The 19530-nt window shown below is 54.2% G+C and overlaps 1 protein-coding gene across 1 annotated transcript in view; it reads left to right on the top strand.

The window, feature by feature from the left end:
- The window catches only part of NOS2 (nitric oxide synthase 2), a 41967-nt gene that overhangs the window by 21497 nt on the left and 940 nt on the right, over window positions 1–19530 (top strand). Inside the window, exons 11-25 of the mRNA XM_050763279.1 lie at window positions 2855–3049; window positions 4025–4107; window positions 4810–4954; window positions 6240–6344; window positions 7660–7709; window positions 8099–8273; window positions 9437–9569; window positions 10699–10777; window positions 11570–11751; window positions 13142–13305; window positions 14268–14475; window positions 16049–16136; window positions 16517–16638; window positions 17071–17219; window positions 18176–18370. Of these exons, the coding sequence (XP_050619236.1) occupies window positions 2855–3049; window positions 4025–4107; window positions 4810–4954; window positions 6240–6344; window positions 7660–7709; window positions 8099–8273; window positions 9437–9569; window positions 10699–10777; window positions 11570–11751; window positions 13142–13305; window positions 14268–14475; window positions 16049–16136; window positions 16517–16638; window positions 17071–17219; window positions 18176–18370 (2073 nt within the window). The remainder of the gene's footprint in view (window positions 1–2854; window positions 3050–4024; window positions 4108–4809; window positions 4955–6239; window positions 6345–7659; window positions 7710–8098; window positions 8274–9436; window positions 9570–10698; window positions 10778–11569; window positions 11752–13141; window positions 13306–14267; window positions 14476–16048; window positions 16137–16516; window positions 16639–17070; window positions 17220–18175; window positions 18371–19530) is intronic.

The raw sequence follows: 19530 nt of genomic DNA, 5'->3' as shown, positions 1-19530 counted from the left end.
ATGCCCTGGAGACCCCACCACTGGGCAGTCATTCATTCATTCGGCAATGTTTTACTCAGGGTTTGCCTGGTGCTGGGCACTAGACTGGGCCAAGGATGTGAGTGGTGAACAGAGTACAGATGAGCACACACTGTTCCCCATGACTGGGTCACCCCATAGGCAGATCAGGCCTGTGCTTGATGGGGGAGGGGAAGATGGAACAGGAAGAGCCCCTTGGTGTCTCGGGAAGGGCTGGCCTCGCACCACACATCCTGACTCCTGGGGACTCCCAGCACCAGCCCTGATGCTGGCAGGATGTGGATACGTCCCAGAAAGTCCGTGAGCCTCTGCTGTCTCCTGACCGTGGCTGACTGTGTCCTTCCACTGCCTGAGTGTCTCCAGGACTTCCTCACCACCCTTCTTCAGGGTAAACTTCAAAAGATGGGCCCTTGTTTCCTCTCTGTAAAATGGGGATAATAGTGCCTCCCTCACCTGAGGATTGTAGGAGTTAAGTAAAAATGCATACAAAATGTTTAGCTGCACTGCCTGGCCCATAGGGAACACTTGGTAAGCAATGATTTTCTTACTATTTATTATGTTGTCATCACGATCATGGCTACCACTGAGATATTTTTTTTTTTTTTTTTTTTTTTGAGATGAGCTCTCCCTCCGTTGCCTAGGCTGGAGTGTATGGTGTGATCTCGGCTCACTGCAACCTCCACCTCCTGGGTTCAAGCAATTCTCCTGCCTCAGCCTCCCGAGTAGCTGGAATTACAGGATTGTGTCACCACGCCCCGCTAATTTTTGTAATTTTAGTAGAGACAGGGTTTCACCATGTTGGCCAGGCTGGTCTCAAACCCCTGACCTCAAGTGATCCACCTATCTCTGCCTTCAAGTGGTGGGATTACAGGTGTGAGCCACTGCGCCCATCCCGTAGCTACCACCGAGCTTAGAACTGATCTGGCACCCAGGAGTTGCTGTGACTTGGAAGAATAAATGAATGAGAGCCCACGTCCACAAGAGTGGTGGCCGGACTTATATATATACATATAGAACTTATATATGTCTATATAATTTACAAGGCATGGCTGGACTTCCCAGGCCTGACACCAGCTGGGTCCCCTCATGCCTCCCTACCTTGACTCATGCAGTGCTCCACTCAACTAACTTGCACACCTCTCACAAGACTGCCCTCCTCTCAGGAGCCGCTCCCGAAATGCCCTAACTCGCGCTGGGCCTCTGTTTGGCATTGTGTCCTCTCCTCTGCCCTTCCCCAGCACCTTTGCCTGCCTCCATCAGAGTTTCTGTCAGGCCATGTGAAAATGCCTGATTTTCCTCTGCTTCCCACCCAGTTAGACTAGACCATAATGCATAGAAGGGGTTGTGTCTTTCCCTTCTATAACGCTGATGCCTTATGCAGTGCCTGGCAGATGGAAATTATAAGAGCAGCTAACATTTATTAAGCACCTACTATGCTTTGCTTATTTCAGCTTATTGCATCCTTTCAACAACCTCATGATGTAGGAACTTTTTTTTGGAGACAAGGTCTTGCTCTGTCACCCAGGCTGGAGTGCAATGGCGTGATCATGGCTCACTACAGCCTCGACCTCCTGGGCTCAAGCAATGCTCCTACCACATTAGCCTCCCCCATATCTGAGAACACTGGCATGTGCCACCACACCTGGCTCATTTTTAAATTTTTCATCATTTTTTTTTTTTTTTTTTTTTTTTTAAGACGGAGTCTTGCTCTGTCACCCAGGCTGGAGTGTAATGGTGCGATCTTGGCTCACTGCAACCTCCGCCTCCCGGGTTCAAGCGATTCTCCTCCGTTAGCCTCCTGAGTAGCTGGGATTACGGGTGTATGCTGCCACCATGCCTGGCTAATTTTTATATTTTTTAGTGGAGACGGGGTTTCACCATGTTGGTCAGACTGGTCTCAAACTCCCGACATCAGGTGATCTGCCTGCCTTGGCCTCCCAAAGTGCTGGGATTACAGGCATGAGCCACCACACCTGGCCTACTAATTTTAAAATTTTTATAGAGATGGGGCCTCACCATGTTTCCCAGGCTGATTTCAAACTCCTGGGCTCAAGTGATCCTCCCACCTTGGCCTCCCAAAGTACTAGGATTATAGGCATGAGCCACTGCACCTGGCCATTATGGGAATTCTTATCATTCCCATTTTACAGATGAGCAAACTGAGGCTTAGGGAGATTAAAGAATTAATAGCTCAAATAAGAAGCCAGAGTTTGAACCACTATGTTAAACAAATGTCTCTTGACCGAATGGGTTGCCACAGACATAGAGGCCAGTGGCTGTCTCGCTGGACCATTCCATGGGGTCAGACCCCACAGCCTGTAATTTCAGACTGTGAGTGATTCGTCTCCCATACACTACAGTTCTCCCAATGCTTCAGACCTCCCCACGGAGGGGTCTGGCTCCTTCTTGGCTGAGGAGGCTACAACCCCAGGGAAGTGACTCTTAGAACTCTCCACCCATAAATGGCCGGGATGGTATTTCCTTTACCTGCCAAAAGGCGCTGTGGTTTGAGTTATGCAGATCCAGATAGAGCCATCTGCTGGGAGTCTGGGGAGACCTGTGGGCATGAGAGGCTGGATATTACCCCCAAAGGGACATGGGACCTGTGGGCTGACCCTGGCTAATGTGCTTCCTTGGGCTCCTTCAGAGGCTCCACAAGCACCTCCCATTTGGGTGTTTATTTTCAGCAGGCGGGGAGAGGGCCAGGAGGAGTTGCTCTCCCGTATTACAGATTGCCAGGCCTTCCCAGGCACCCTCCGGGAGCCCTGCAGCCAACCAGCCCCTCTCCCGATTCCCCCACCCTTATCGCCACTCCCCTTCTTGCCTTCTGATACAGAAGCAAAACGTGACCATCATGGACCACCACTCAGCTGCAGAATCCTTCATGAAGTACATGCAAAATGAATACCGGTCCCGTGGGGGCTGCCCGGCAGACTGGATTTGGCTGGTCCCTCCCATGTCTGGGAGCATCACTCCCGTGTTTCACCAGGAGATGCTGAACTACGTCCTGTCCCCTTTCTACTACTATCAGGTGAGGGGCCTTCCTCTCCTCTCCGTCCTGGGGGCTCAGGTGTGGCTGTGTGTGTGTATGTGCACCTCATGGTTACACATGCAGGGCACAAGAGCAGGTAGGGATATGTTGTTAAAGCTTTCCAGGCTTCACTCAAGGATGCTGAGCAGCCTTTGTGCATTTCCACGGAGAGTGGCACTGAAGGAAGCGCCTTCCACTGCACCCCTAGTGGCCTGTGGCTCGGGTGGGGGGGTCTGTCATTACACCTGCCTCCACGGGAGGGTCCGGCAACAGTCACCCAGCAGAGTGCTGAAGGGATTGGCTCCTGAGTCAGACACTATTGATTCTGCCACTTCCTAGCAATAGGGTCTTGGGTGGGTCCTTTCACCGTTCTGAGCCCTGATCTTCTCATCTCTAAAAGGGATGGGCTTCACTCCACGACAGGGGGTTGTACGGATTGCAAAGCTGGTGTATGGAACAGCTCAGCCCAGTGCCCAGCGCAGAATGCATTCAGTAACCATGAGCTATTGAGACGAGTTCATTTTGTGCCAAAAAGGATTTAAGAAGAGCTTCCTGCATCTACATGACCTCACACGCAGGGTGACTGCATGTCCTAGATTCTTGCCTGTTGTACTAGCAGCTCCTCTTGCTCTCAAAGGTGTCTCAGTTGGGACTGTACATTATGTCATCTGCCTGGTGATAAGATGCTAAAAGAAAAAGGGAGCGCAGCTTGTTCCTTCCAGGAGGACACTGATGAGAATAAGAGTGAGCTGCCCCCCTCAATGTGCAGGCTCCATGCTGGGCAGTGGAGAGGCAACTGGGGGAGAGGCAGCCACAGCCCTCCCTTGCAGGGGTTCAGTGACGGGGGTGAGGTGCAGGACAGCCTTCTCTCCCAGGCTCATGACGGCTGCGAAGGGTCCTCTACCACTCCAGCATCCGCAAGCTGAGCCAAGTCAGGACCCCGCCTTGCCCTCACATCTCCTTTCTTTTCTGAAGGTAGAGGCCTGGAAAACCCATGTCTGGCAGGACGAGAAGCGGAGACCCAAGAGAAGAGAGATTCCATTGAAAGTCTTGGTCAAGTGAGTGGCAGTGACCAGTAGTGATGTGTGAACTGTGTCTCTTCCTTCTAGTCAGCCTCCGCCTCCAGTCCTTGAAGGGCAAGGAACACAGGGAATGGATATTCTTTTTGCTTTTGTTTTTGAGACAGGGTCTCACTCTGTCACCCAGGCTGGGGTGTAGTGGTGCCATCACAGCTCACTGCAGCCCCTGCTTCCTGAGCTCAAGTGATCCTCCCACCTGAGCCTCCCAAGTAGCTGGGACCACAGGTACAAACCCACGCCTGACTAATTTTGTCTATTTTTTGTAGAGATGGGGTCTCACAATGTTGCCCAGGTTGGTCTCGAACTCCTGGGCTCAAGTGATCTTCCTGTCTCAGCCTCCCAAAGTGCTGGGATTACAGATGTGAGCCACTGTGCCTGGCCTGGGAATGTATATTCTTCGTGGAATTTGGCTCCCAGAGGTCCAGTCGCCAATTCCAAGGGTCCCCTGCTACCATTGTTCCAACCTTCTCTCTCCTCCATTTTCCCAAAGGGGCCTGTAGTAGTGGGTGAGGGGAAGAAAAGGGTGAGTTGTCATGGTGCACGGCTGGTGAGAAGCGTAGCTTGCTTTTCCCTTAACCTGCCCCACATTAAACGCTGTCCTGTCCCATTCCCCTGGTCCCCCATTTTCTTCTGGAAGGCTGACTTAGCACATAGCACCTGCCTGTCTATCTGTCCCCACAGAGCTGTGCTCTTTGCCTGTATGCTGATGCGCAAGACGATGGCGTCCCGAGTCAGAGTCACTATCCTCTTTGCGACAGAGACAGGAAAATCAGAGGCGCTGGCCTGGGACCTGGGGGCCTTGTTTAGCTGTGCCTTCAACCCCAAGGTACCGGCTCAGTGGGATGGCTGTTGTTTTTTCTGCTTGTGTGCAGGGGAGTCTAGGAAAAGTTAAAACGATTTCCCCACTCCTGGGTGTCTCAGAACCTTGGATATGCTAATGTGCATGAGAAATCTGCAAGAGAAGGAAAGACGCGTGCAGGGATTTCCAAACTTACACAGCAGATGAGTTTTTCACGGTGTTCTGGAGAACACATTTTGAGGAACACTTTCACAGTGAATCCAGGCCTCAATATACATCAGTTGTTCTAGCTGAACTTTATTCAGGCTCACTGAACACCTGCTCTGCAGGATGCAGTGCTACATGTGAAAGGGGGGAGATGAGTAAGCTGCAGATAAACAAGAAAAGGCCACAGAGGGTCTGTCTAAGCTCTATCCCCTGCCTTCAGCACTGACAGATAAAATCCTACTCTTAGGGATTGGTGGCCCCATACTAGGCCAGCTCCGGGCTTTGAGGATCTCACAGTGAGTGACTCAGGGCCAGGCCTTGCCCTCGGAGAGCTCTCCAGTATACAACTCACTCTACCCTCCCAGCGCCCTGCAAAGCAGGTGTCAATGTCATTGTTAATGCACAGAGGAGGAACCTGATGGTTAGACAGGTTGATGGGTTTTCCAGGGTCGCACGGCTTCTGGGAGATGGATGTGACCCTGAGGACAGGGCACAGGCCAGTGTAATGCCACGATGGCATGAGCTGTGATCTGTACCACGTAGAGGCCTAAGCCAAGAGGGAACTGACTGATGACCAGGTCAGCCAGGTCGCTGAAAACACCTCTTGGGTCTAAGCCTCACCTGCCAGCTCCCAGGAGTCCGGAACTGCCAGGAGGGTGGTGGCAGGTCCCCCATCCTCAGCTGGGTGGGCCCGGATAGAATAACAAGGCGAGGGCACATTTCCCCGGCCATTGCCTCCAGGCGCCGCTGTGACCTGCTCATTCCAATTTTGTGGAAATATTTCCACATACACAGAATTGCAAGTAGCAGTGGACATGGTGAGAGGTGTTTAGACATAGGATAGGCAGTGTTTTGGAGACAGAGCCTCCAGGGCTCGCCGATGGGTTAGCCGCAGGGCTTGAGCTGGGAAGGAGAATCACGGATGATGCGTTCAAATTGGTTCATTCACCTCCTCTGTGCCACGCTTGTGCCAGGCCCTGGGAGAAACAGATGAGCACAGATGAGCACAGGAGCCGCAGACTGGGGACAGTGTGGGAGGAAGCCCAGGGTGTCTAGGCAGGGTAGGGAGGGCCCTATTGGGAGCTGAGAGTTGATGTCCATCCAGGTTGTCCGCATGGATAAGTACAGTCTGAGCTGCCTGGAGGAGGAGCGGCTGCTGTTGGTGGTGACCAGTACGTTTGGCAATGGAGACTGCCCCGGCAATGGAGAGGTGGGTGGCCTGAGGTCTGGATGGTCTAGGGGGTGATCGCACACAGGAGGACCCAGGAAAGGGTCTAGGGGATGCAGCATGTCCTATATAGGGCGTTTGGGTGTCACTGCTCAGGCCACTCTGGATCAGGTCATTTGCCGGCCTCTGTCATAATTATTGCCATATGGGAGGGCCCCCTTTCCTATGATATATTTAATATATTTCTGTGAATGGCCTACCTGTTCGTATTTAAAAATTCATATTTAAAGGCAACTTGTATCACTCTCACAAAAGGAAAATAGCAAAACATAAATTCAATGAAAACAAAATGAAGTTAATGAATTTTAGCTAGATACTATTCCTAACCAAATCCTACTCTTTCTTTTTGTGTTTGTTTGTTTGTTTCTATTTTTTTGGTTTTTTTTGAGAAGGAATTTTGCTCTTGTTGCCCAGGGTGGAGTACAATGGCGCGATCTCGGCTCACCGCAACCTCTGCCTCCCTGGTTCAAGTGATTCTCCTGCCTCAGCCTCCCGAGTAGCTGGGATTACAGGCACGCGCCACCACGCCCGGCTAATTTTGTATTCTATTTTTTTTTAGTAGAGATGGGGTTTCTCCATGTAGGTCAGGCTGGTCTTGAACTCCCGACCTCAGGTGATCTGCCCACCTCAACCTCCCAAAGTGCTGGGATTATAGGTGTGAGCCAACATGCTCAGCTATCTTTGTTTTTAAAAAAGAGTGACAGGCAATGAGAGATGTATTAAAGGTCTATTAGCACCAATTCGAGACTGTCTCTCCAGTGCTCAGAAGAATGAAAATGTAATTGAAGGGGAAGAACTAAAAAATAAATTATGAAAAGGGAGTAAATACTCACCATGGGATTTGACGCTAGTTCTGCTGGGTCACACACCTCCTGGGATCGTCTTGGGTTCCTGGAGAGCCCGCCTGATTTCAGAGACTATAGGACCAATTGCTGTTGCTTCTACCAGGTTCCAAACCAGAAGAGAATCACGGCCCATTAGGAGGCCCTCTGGAGATGCCCTGCTATAAGGCAGGCCCCCTCTGCCAGGGCTGGATGGGAGGAGGCCAGGCTGTTCTGTGTCTCCCACCAAGGGGCAGGGCCCACACGAGTTGCTACAGTTTAGCTGAAGTGAGAGACAAGCTAAACTTGTCAGCTGACAACCAGGTCCTTGGCCAGATGGCCCCACACGTAAACCAACTTCCACTGTAGGCTGTGAACCTTCTCCTGCCAGCTGTGGCCAGGTTTCCAGAAGAAAGGAAAAAACAGTGTTTTTATTCATCCTGGCCTGAGAACTCTGTCGTTCCCTCTCTTTCTAGAAACTGAAGAAATCGCTCTTCATGCTGAAAGAGCTCACCAACAAATTCAGGTAAAACTTTTTCCCTCGTTCTACTCCTCCTAGCCCTGCCCTGTGGACCCAAAGTCTGGGTTCAGGAGATGGAACTGGGTGTGCACAGGGGGTCGTCTCAGAGCTGACCAGGCACAGAGGGACCCTGGGTCTAAGGTCTGTACTCACAGTATGTCAAGGGTCAAACCACAGAAACCAAGTCCCTCTCACAGGTCTGTAGGCCAAGCATGGGGTGGTCATGGGAGTTGGTGACAAGGCTCTGGGGTCAGGGGGACCCGAAGGGGATCCAGCTCCATGCTCCAGCTAGAGGGGAAGAGTCTGGGGCTGGCCCTCCAGGCTGTTGGTGCTGGGTGCTGGGTGCCAGGTGCTGCTTGCATGGGGCATGAGTCTCTGTGTGTGTTCTCGGGCAGGTATGCCGTGTTTGGCCTTGGCTCCAGCATGTACCCTCGGTTCTGCGCCTTTGCTCATGACATCGATCAGAAGCTGTCCCACCTGGGGGCCTCTCAGCTCACCCCTATGGGAGAAGGGGACGAACTCAGTGGGCAGGAGGACGCCTTCCGCAGCTGGGCCGTGCAAACCTTCAAGGTCGGTTCCCAGCCAGAGCTGCTCCACAGCAGGGACATGACAGGGAGCATTCATGCCTAGGACATCTGTGCTGAACATCCCAGGTGCCATGACCTCTGCCCATGGTCCTGTAGATGTGTTCCCAGACATGGGCCAGGGCCACTGACCTGAGGGCGCAGGTCACTGCTGCTCTCCCTCAGCCCCCCAGAAGAGCTCCACCTGGTGCACAGCACTCTGGGGAAGCAGGTGGCACAGGTACCCCCTGCCCTTAGGGAGCTTCTAGTTTAAGGGCTTTCCCCAATGACTACCTAGGTCACCTCTTAACTTCTGTGTCTGTTTCAGTCTCGCAGCCATAGAGAGCCTGGGCACAGGCACCACACAGTGGGCCCTCGGCAGATGCTGACCCCTTATCTCTCCACCACCACTTCGGATCCACTCAGTGTCTCCGTAGCTATTTATTGCGGTGGTTGGCCCTAGTCACTTAGGGAACTCGTCAGTCATGCAGAGTGTCACTCACTGGTGGTGCTTAGGATTATCAGCGTGTGTCGGGGCAGGCTTGGTTCCAAAGCCCGGGCCTCCTCCATGTGGTTCCACAGCAGGAACATGGGGACAATCAGACCTCTCCCAGTGTGGGCATGAGGATACAAGATCATGTCAATATTGGCATTCATAATGGCTGGGCACAGTGGCACATGCCTGTAATTCAAGCACTTTAGGAGGCTGAGGTGGGCAGGTCGCTTGAGCCCAGGAGCTCAGAACTAGCCTGGGTAACATGTGAAACCTGCCTCTACTGAAAATACAGAAAATTGACTGGGCTTGCTTGTGCATAATTGGTGTCAGCTACTCGGAAGGCTGAGGTGGGAGGATTGCTTGAGCCCAGAGAGGTTGGGGCTTCAGTGAGCTATGATGGCACCACTGTACTCCAGCCTGGGTGACACAGTGAGACCCTGTCTCAAAACAAAAACAAAGCAATATTTATAATAGTAGCAATAGCTACTATGTGCCAAGCCCAGGCACCTCTTTGAGTCCTTGCTGTCACCCTATCAGGTAAGTGTGCTTAGAACTCACATGAAGCCCACGGCTCAGTGTTTGGTCCATGGTAAGGGCCTAAAAAGTGGTAGCCCCGGTGGTGCGGATGCTGCTGCTGCTGACCGTTAACCCCAGTCTGCTCCACCTTCTTCCAGGCAGCCTGTGAGACGTTTGATGTCCGAGGCAAACAGCACATTCAGATCCCCAAGCTCTACACCTCCAGTGTGACCTGGAACCCACACCACTACAGGCTCGTGCAGGACTCACAGCCTTTGGACCTCAGCAAAGGTACCTGCTTCTCAGCAGCACACGGGGCTTGTTTGTGTTGGGGTCTGAGCCCTGAGCCCACTGTCAAGGAGACCCCCGGGTCTCCTTCTGAACAGAGACAGCTGGCCTGGGCGCCTCCCTCTCACTGCATGCAAGAGCCTGTTAGGGTGCAAGACTCAAGGCGCTGAGGGAGGCTGTTTCAGGAGGGAGCCCCAGGAGGGTGGTGGAGAGAGAAGGGGACAGCATCTGCCGAGGGCCTACTGTGTGCCGGGCACTGTGCGGGGCTCCTGGCCCACATGGGCTAAGTGAGCCTGGACACTCCTCCTGGGAGAAAGGCACAGAAGGAGAAATTGCAGTTCAGGGAGGTGAAGCACGTTGCTAGCCTGTGGCCGTGTTGGGGTCTGAGCCCCCGCCTTCCAGCCGCAAAGGCAGCCAAGGGTCGTGAAGAAGGCGTCGCAGAGGTGATTCCAGGCTGTAGTGGTGAACTCTCCACTCTGCACCCCGGGGTGCTGTGCCCTGTGCCCTGACTAAGATAGTCCTGCAGGTTTCTACGTTTCAGATATCCCCAATGTCAGCGATGCTCTCCTGTGGGTCCCAAGCCATGGAGATGTCCTGGGACTTTCGTTTTTAGGTTCCTAAATTGAATTTCCCAACACCTAGAAGCAATACCTAGAAGCTGCCCTGTATCAGATCAAGGACTTTTTTTTGCGGGGGGGCGTTGGGGGACGGAGTCTCAGTCTGTCGTCCAGGCTGGAGTTCAGTGGCGCGATTCCCACTTATTGCAACCTCCGCCTCCCGGGTTCAAGTGATTCTCGTGCCTCAGCCTCCCTAGTAGCTGGGACTACAGGAACTACCACCATGCCTGGTTTCAGTATGTTGGCCAGTCTGGTCTCAGACTCCTGACCTCCAGTAATCCACCCACCTCGGACTCCAAAAGTGCTGGGATTGCAGACATGAGCCACCATGCCCGGCCTGGACCAAGGATCTTTATTTGTGGAATAAAAGGAAGAAAAAGAAAACCCTCAACGGCCACCTCAGCAGCATGCCCCAAGTGTAGTGTCCAGGTGTCACTGACTCAGACACCTGGGGGCTTCCCCTACCTATGCTCAAGAGCCACTTTGCCATTTCACCGTCTCTGTGTCCTTCGCAGCCCTCAGCAACGTGCACGCCAAGAACGTGTTCACCATGAGGCTCAAATCTCGGCAGAATCTACAGAGTCTGACATCCAGGTAAGGGAAAGTGCAGGGCTTCTCGGGTGATGCTCTGTCGATTTTATTCTAAGGAATGAAAGGCCAGAAGAAATCAGTCTTTGAAGGGAGAGGGGAGGAGCATCTGCTGGCATTAGCAGCCGCACTGTCAGTAGGACCGACCCACCTGGTAACCCGCGGCCACCTGTGCTTTTACATCTACTCTTGGTTAACCACGGGTCACATTTCCAGGTTGGACACTAAGCATCTGTCCACTTCCTCTCCTTCCTCATTGAACTCTTTCACTAAAAGAAGAGTGCAAGAGAGACTTAAACTGTTTGACTCATTCTGAAGAACTTTCAGGAAAAGTGTTGGCAGGGAAGGAAATTTCCCAGCTCTGGGAAACGAGCCTTGTGGATTATCTGCAGGTTTCATTGATCTGTGCGGTCCTCCCCGCGTGCATTAGGAAAACTGGCCTTGGTTCTAATAAGAACAGGGTTTGTCCTGGCAACAAGGAAGGGTTTCTTCTGATGTCCACGTGTCTCCAAGGGGGATGCTTTCTCCAGGCAGAGGCTGTGGCCAAGCCCTTGGGGGACTCAGAGGGCTGCTGGGAAGGGGTGGGCTCCCTCCTCCCCAAAGGGAAGCTCCCGGGGCCCTCTCGAGCACCCCTGCCTGTGGGGATCCCTCATCCCAAGCTCAGGGTGGTGGCCCAGGCTTGTGGAACCAGCCAGGAAAATGAAAGGAGGGCACATTTCCTGGGGAAACTGGCCCGCCCATCAGGAGCCCTGGAGGAAATCCTCCAACGTCACCTGAGGCTTCATTTTCCTTCCCCAGCCGTGCCACCATCCTGGTGGAACTCTCCTGTGAGGACGGCCAAGGCCTGAACTACTTGCCGGGGGAGCACCTCGGGGTTTGCCCAGGCAACCAGCCCGCCCTGGTCCAAGGCATCCTGGAGCGAGTGGTGGACGGCCCCGCACCCCACCAGACAGTGCGCCTGGAGGCCCTGGACGAGAGCGGTGAGCCCCAGGCCAGAGAGCCAGTGCTGCCTGGCATCCTCCGGCCACCCCACCTGGCTGAGGGGCTGGGCCTGGGCCTGCCGGTGACAGCCATCCCTGCCCTTCCTGCTGAGAGGGTGGGCCGCCAAAGCTCATGTGAAAGCAGTTATGAAAACAGTCCTAGCCCATAAGGCAGCGCGCCCTGGCCTTAGTTTCCCCAGTGATAACAACATCCCCGCAATGCAGTGGCCAAAGTGAGAAAGTGGGATAAGCCGGGCACGGTGGCTCACGCCTGTAATCCCAGCACTTTGGGAGGCCGTGGCCGGTGGATCACTTGAGGTCAGGAGTCTGAGACAAGCCTGGCCAACATGATGAAACCCTGTCTCTACTAAAAGTACAAAACTAATTAACCAGAAATGGTGCTTCATGCCTGTAATCCCAGTCACTCGGGAGGCTGAGGCACAAGAATTGCTTGAAGCCAGGAGGTGGAGGTTGCAGTGATCAGAGATCTTGCCACTGTACTCCAGCCTGGGTGACAGAGACTCCATCTCAAAAAAATAAAAAAGAAAGTGGGACCAGAGAGGCAGAGCCTGGTGGTGCTCCCCACTGTCCAGGAGAAAGTGAGAGAACCTGAGACATGGGGACAACGAGACAGACGTCCTTGTGACTGTAGGGTGATGGATGTGGTTCATTATGCCTCTGTTCCAGAGGAGATAATGTCATGCTCATATTTTTACCTAATATTTAGAAAGCATCTGTGTGCCAGGTACAGCACGAGCTATTATGTGTACGGTTTGATTCAGTGCTCATGCCAACCCAGCAAGATAGGTTTTGGTATCAGATCTGTTTCACACGGAGGGAACCCAAGGCCCAGAGGCTTCAGTCACCTAGGAAGTGGGGAGCCAGGGTTTGAACCCGTGTCTGCTGGCCCCACGGTCTGTGCTGTGACTGCCCTGCATGCTGCCCCCTGGGACTTCCCTTTGGGCTCATCTTCTGCTCACCCAGCACCTCCTGGTACAGCACCCAGGGGACTGCAGTCATGGGCTTTTGTCTGAGTGAACAACTGGCCTGTGAGGTATCCATTAGTCTTTGGTGGATTTAGTCACTTTGAGTCTGTAGATCGCCAGTGGGTGTCTTGCTAAAGTTCAGGTCTGGGCCAGGGAAGGACATGGTTAGTTCATCAGGACCACGCCAACTTAGTGCCCCTTGGGGGGATGGTGTTCAGCCTTCCCTGGCAGTCCTTTCTCTGTGCGCCACCTCCTTCCTGTCTTTTGCTCTTGGAACCAAGATTTCAGAGCCTCCTTTCCCCTGCAGCTGGAGAATAGGGGGTGTCTGCCTGGGGGCCTCGCTACCTTCTGAGAATCCCGAATGGGGCCTCTTTTCCATCCTGACACCTTCCTTCCCCGTCCAGGCAGCTACTGGGTCAGTGACAAGAGGCTGCCCCCCTGCTCGCTCAGCCAGGCCCTCACCTACTTCCTGGATATCACCACCCCCCCAACCCAGCTGCTGCTCCAAAAGCTGGCCCAGGTGGCCACAGAAGCGACTGAGAGACAGAGGCTGGAGACCCTGTGCCAGGTGAAGATCAGGGCTGGTGGGCAGGGGATATGTGGAGGGTCCCAGCATGTGGGGGGCTGGAGCTCAGAGCTGGGCTTTAACTTCCAAGAGGGATCCACCCAGTTTCCCAAAGTGAGACCTGTCAAAGGCTGGTGGGAAGCCAGGCATCATCCGCTGGCCCATGTCTGGGACACAGTTGTGTTGAGTGAACTGGGTTTTTCCAAGTGTCTGCAGGATGCAGCCAGAGTGCACTGCCTTGAATATTAGCTAGAAAGGGGAGCCATCGTTATCTGTCTTTGCTTTCCCCAAAACTGGAATAAAGTTGTCACTTAAGATGTATTGGGGGATGGATGGTGTGGATGAATGGATAAATGGGCATTATGGACAGAGTGACAGATGGACAGCTGAATTAATAAGTTAATGAGAGAATGCATTAACTCACCTGCAACTGTCTGGTTCCAAGTCTGCAAACGGCACTGCTTGTCATTATTATCATCATCATTATAGCTAATTATCTTGATTCCAACTACCCCCACCACCATTATTTTGTGGCTGCAATGTACTAGCTTGGTACATGTTTTCTGGTTTAATTCCCATAACATCCCCACCAGGTAGGCAATGCTATCCTTGTTTCACAAAAGGTAAGTAATTGGGATGAGATTCCATAGTGAGGACACCCAGTCAAGATTTGAACCCAGGTCTGATTGGTTCCAAAGCCTTGCCCCAAATAAATTACAATAAAGATTTGACCCCTGCCCATGAGTTGCTGAGAGTGGAGGTAACACAAGTTAGATAAATGTACTGGACTGAGTTCCTCCAGGACAGGAACTATTTCTTCTCAAGCTTGGTAGTCTCAGCACCCTGGACAGTGCCTGGCACATGGACTTGTTTGTTGAGTGAGTGAATGAATACTGGGTTGTGACAGCCTTTCCCCCAAAATGGGGCAGGCGCCCCGAGTCACTCACATCACCCTTGGCTTTCAGCCCTCAGAGTACAGCAAGTGGAAGTTCACCAACAGCCCCACGTTCCTGGAGGTGCTGGAGGAGTTCCCATCCCTGCGGGTGTCTGCTGGCTTCCTGCTCTCCCAGCTCCCCATTCTGAAGCCCAGGTTCTACTCCATCAGCTCCTCCCGGGATCACACGCCCACGGAGATCCACCTGACTGTGGCCGTGGTCACGTACCACACCCAAGGTGAGCCCAGGGCTCTGGAGCAGGCCCTCTCCACTCCTTATTGGGCATCTGTTCATCAACTCGGATTCAGCTCCCTCATCAGTTCAAGGAGGGAGGGAACACCCACAGCCTAGAGTTGTCAACAGTATTAGGAGGTGTGTGGGAGAGATCTCTAGGAACCAGGCACTAAACCAAGCCTTCTGTGTATATATGATCAGTTACCATGTGGGATAGGCACTGTGTGCATTTTACAGGTGGCACAGAAAGTCACACTGTTAGTAAGTGGAGAGCTGAGATTCGGACCTGGGTAGTCCAACTGCTGAGTCCAAGTCCTCCACCACTCCACTGTCCCACTACTCTGGCTACAATTTAATGAGATCAGACGTGGAGAGCACCCAACCCTTGGTGAGAATCCAGTGGTTCTTAGTCTTCCTGATTGTGCATCCTGAACGCAGGGGAGTCTGCATTGATTGTTCATTCGCTCACTGAGCTCATTTAGTGATGGTTTATTTCACACCTCCCCATGCCTGGCACTGGGGTGGGTGGGGAAATACAGCAGACATCAGCCCTGCCCTCAGGGAGCATCTAGAGGCAGCAGTGGAGAGATAGGCATAGAAATAATTACATGATTTTCATTGTGCAGAAGCCAAGAAGGAAAGGTCAGGGTCACTGAGGGAAGTGAAGGGTTGGTGATGCTGCCATTGACGGGGAGGCCAACATCTCATCCAGGTGGTCTCGGCTCCACCACCGGCCTCTGCCCCCTGCCCTGCCCTCTGTAACTGAGAGTTGCCTGGGTTGGCAAAGCTGGGAGCTGTCCACACTTCCGAGCCCTCTGTCCTCTAGGAAGCAAAAACACAGTTTATAAAACCTTGGCAGAGACTCTGCCCTGCTAGAGAACACCCACCCAGACCAGGAGAGGAGAGGCCGACATGTACTTTGAGAGCAATATTCAATCCCGAGGAAAACCAGGGGGACCTCTGCAGTTGGTGGGAGGCCTCCTTCAAGTGCTGGGCCACTGTAAGGGGAACAGAACCCAGAGAGACCTCCTGGGTTTCTACAAGCCCAGGAGGGGCCACTGAGGAGGAAAGCAAGGTGCCAGAGCAGGCTGAAATGCGCAGAGCTCATCCACCACCCAGGGTTGCTGCCAGCAAGGGCCACGCTCATGAGCACACACAGCAGTGGCCACTCCGAGGGGTCACTTCATGCTGCTGTCAGTGGAGCTCAGAGGTGAGCTGGGGGTGTTCCTGGAGAAAGTCTTTGGAAGGAGCACTGGAGTAGGAGTCAGGGAACCTGAGCTGTCCACCTGATTCCGCCACGACCTGAGTGACCTTGTCCAAGTCACTTTTCCTCTCCGGGACTCGGTTTCCGCATTGGCAGAAGGAGCAGCTTGCAGCCTCTCTAAGTCCCTTTCAACCTTCCTCAGCTCTGCGCTCTCAGAGGGTGGCGCTCAGAACCAGGAGGACAAACAGCTGCTCATTGAGTCCTGAGAGTGCCTGAGTGGGGGCGTCCAAGGAGGCCGTGGTGTGGGCGGAGCAGCTGGTACAGTTTGCGCATGGGCAGTGGGGACGTTGGTCACTTTGTGTTATTGTTGCAGATGGCCAGGGTCCCCTGCACCACGGCGTCTGCAGCACATGGCTCAACAGCCTGAAGCCCCAAGACCCAGTGCCCTGCTTCATACGAAAGTAAGCACCGCTTCCGCTCTGTCCCCTGTGGGACCGCTGACCCCTGGGGGTTCCGGGAGGAAAGGGAGGGATCTGGGGTTTAGGTGCTGCTCGGAGCCCCCACTGGGGTTACACTGGTGTGGCTGTCTCTAGCAGGGACAGTGGTGACAGGTGGGTTTCAGAGTCCAGTGAGCTTGGCCCTTTTTCAGAAGGACCTGGGGGAGGTGCTGGTGGCTGGACAGAGGTGAAGCAGCCTGCAGGATGTGGGAAATCAAATAGCAGCTGCTTGTCCTCTCCAACCCCTCACGACCGCCCCCCACAGGCCCAGCTCCCCAGGCACCCAGTGTGTGTGTGGGCCTGGGGTGTCTGAGGGCTGGCCCGTCTTCTCCTGTCCTCTTCAGCGCCAGCGGCTTCCACCTCCCCGAGGACCCCTCCCATCCTTGCATCCTGGTCGGGCCTGGCACAGGCATCGCCCCCTTCCGCAGTTTCTGGCAGCAGCGGCTCCATGACTCCCAGCACAAGGGTAAGGCTGGAGGCTTCCCAGGTGGGAGGGGCACCAGCGGGCAGCGCCTGCCTAGAAGCAGAACTGCAGCCCCACAAACGGCTCCCGGACCTTTCTGGAGGGAAGGCCTCCCAAATTTGCCTCCCTGTGTGGGACTCTGTGGGTTAGAATGTCTCCCACATCGTAGCCGGGGCTCCCCCTCCTGGGAGTGGAGGTAACTGAAAAGTCCCTGCTTTTGACCTCCGATGGGCTGAGGGAATTTTGCATCCGCACTTTCATTTCAGTGACTATGGATGAGTGATCTGAATGCCTTGGGCCTCAGTTTCCTCATCTGTAAAGTGGGGATAATGCTGTTAAATAGCTAGTGGGAGTGAAATGAGAATTCCAGTTGGACTTGGCGCCGTGGCGCCCTCTGGTGGCCGACATGGTAACAACAGCCCGGGACTCCTGCAGGAGTGCGGGGAGGCCGCATGACCTTGGTGTTTGGGTGCCGCCGCCCAGATGAGGACCACATCTACCAGGAGGAGATGCTGGAGATGGCCCAGAAGGGGGTGCTGCATGCGGTGCACACAGCCTATTCTCGCCTGCCTGGCAAGCCCAAGGTAAATGCAGCCTCGAAGCAGGTGAAGCATTACACACACAGGCTCCAGGGTGAGCCCTGGGTCCCCACAGGCCTCTCGCCTCCCTGAGCCTTCAGCTCCTGAGCTCTGAAGTGCGGGTAGTTCACAACCATCAGGGCGATGCTGTGAAGAGTGTTACGCCCTCTCATATAGAAGAAGTGACAGGCCTGGAGAGGTTCGGGACTAACCTAGGTCACACGCGGGTTAAGCCCACAGCTCAGCCTGCTGAAGGTCCCCAGCAGGCTCCCTGGGACACGCAACTGCCCAGGGAGAGGTGGTGCAGGCTGGCTACGCTCAAGCCCAGCAAGGCTGGAGGGCGGCCAACGCTTCCATCACAGCCCTCAGAGGGGTCTTTGCTGCCCCCAGGCCGCGTTGCCCCCTGAGCCTGGGGTGTCAGAATAGACTCTCGGCCTTCACACACTTGTCCCACCAGGGCACCTTTTGGGTCCAGTGCTCTGTGCCCAGTGCTGGGGCCAGTGTGCATCCTGTGCGGAGCCGGAGCAGAGAGTGTCCGACTGACTCCTGGACCGTCTAGCTGGGGAGCCCAGGATCCCCATCCTGCAGGGACCTGATGGACAGTCTGCATTGAGAGGCTCCTTTTTCTGGGGTGTAGGCAGAGCCCTGGGCGGGGGGACTGCCTTTATTGATGCCTCCTTGAAGCATGGCAAATCCAGAGACAGTCTGGGAGCCCCACTGGATGGTCAGCCCCTCGAGGGCAGGACTGTGTCCAGCATTTATCTCTCTACTCCCAGCCCAGCCCCCGGGGCATCTGTGCTCCTCCTCATCCTGAGCCTGGCCCCGTGCAAGGTCCTGGCTGGTAGGGGACTCACTCCACAGCCCTTAGTGCCCTCTCCCCGCCTCCCTGAGGCCAGCAGGCCTGTCTGCAAGCCTTGTCCCCAGCAGCTGGGGACTGGACCCACCACTTCCTCTGGTTTCAGGTCTATGTTCAGGACATCCTGCGGCAGCAGCTGGCCAGCGAGGTGCTCCGTGTGCTCCACGAGGAGCCGGGCCACCTCTATGTTTGCGGGGATGTGCGCATGGCCTGGGATGTGGCCCACACCCTGAAGCAGCTGGTGGCTGCCAAGCTGAACTTGAGTGAGGAGCAGGTCGAGGACTATTTCTTTCAGCTCAAGGTATAGTAATGGGTGTGTGGGCTGAGGGTGTTGGCCAAGGCACAGGCCACTGGAGCCAGGACCAGGGGTGGCAGGTAGACCCAGGGGAGTCAGGCCCAGAAAAGTTCTGGATCCCAAGAGAATCTTAGCAGTGGCTGAGATCTGAGCTGGGTGGGCTGTCAGAAGGCCCCGCTGCACATCCCGGACTGGTCGCAGCTTTGGGAAGTCGGGTGAATGGGTTCCATTTTGCCGTCTGTGGAATGGGGGCAGGAGAGTCTCCTTGGCCTCTCCCCAAACCCCCTTTCAGAAAGTATCTGTGTGGCCAAAGCAAGGCTGTGAACACAGGGGAGAGCAAGGCTGCCCCCGTCAGCCTCATGTGAACCTCACACTTCTTATTCACACCCAGGCTGGCGTCTGCTCACCCGCATCCCCGCGGCAGCAAGGGCTTGCATTTCACTGATGAAGATAATAGTGATATTTATCAAGGGTTTCCACGGGGCATACTGCTTGCCAAGGATTCTCATGTGGCATTTCATTCAGTCCTGCCGAGGACTTTATGAGGGAAGCACCCTGCTTTACAGAGGGAAGGGGGCCTATGGGGTCCATAGCAGTGAGAGCCTAGAGTTCAGTCTGCCTCTCTGTGGTTCCAAAGCCTGTGACTGTCACTTCCATACTCTCCCTAAGACACATTCATATGTTCAACTGAACATTTATTGAGCACCTACTATGTGTCAGGGATAGAGCAGTAAATGAATCAGGCAAAAATTCCTTACATTCTACTAGGGCTGACAAACCCAAAAGAAAGAGGTGTAGTGCTTCAGAGAAAAACAGCAGGAAACAGCCCAGGAAACGCTGGGGAGTGTAATTGTAAATAGGGCGGCCAGGGAAGGCAGAGCTGGAAGGCGGCGTCTGAGAATAAACCCGAGATAGTGAGGAGGAGCCCCGTGGATACTGAAGGAAACACTCGGGGCTGTTCTGGAGGGGGCAGCAGGTACAAAGGCCCGGGGGTGGGAGTTAAGCTGGCGTGTTGGAAGGACAGTGAGGAGATAACAGGCATTTCCCCAAATGGGTTGAATGGGTCAGTAGATATTTGGCATCAAAAAGGTTCCAAGGTCGAATAGCCTGGGACAGGCTTAGTTAAGCCAAGGCAAGCACGTTGCTTTACTACAAGGCTTCTGGGG

Source organism: Macaca thibetana, chromosome 16 (assembly GCF_024542745.1).
Source record: "Macaca thibetana thibetana isolate TM-01 chromosome 16, ASM2454274v1, whole genome shotgun sequence".
Lineage (NCBI taxonomy): Eukaryota > Metazoa > Chordata > Mammalia > Primates > Cercopithecidae > Macaca > Macaca thibetana.
The sequence above is the reverse complement of the archived record's forward strand: the minus strand, read 5'-3'. Positions and strand labels throughout refer to the sequence as shown.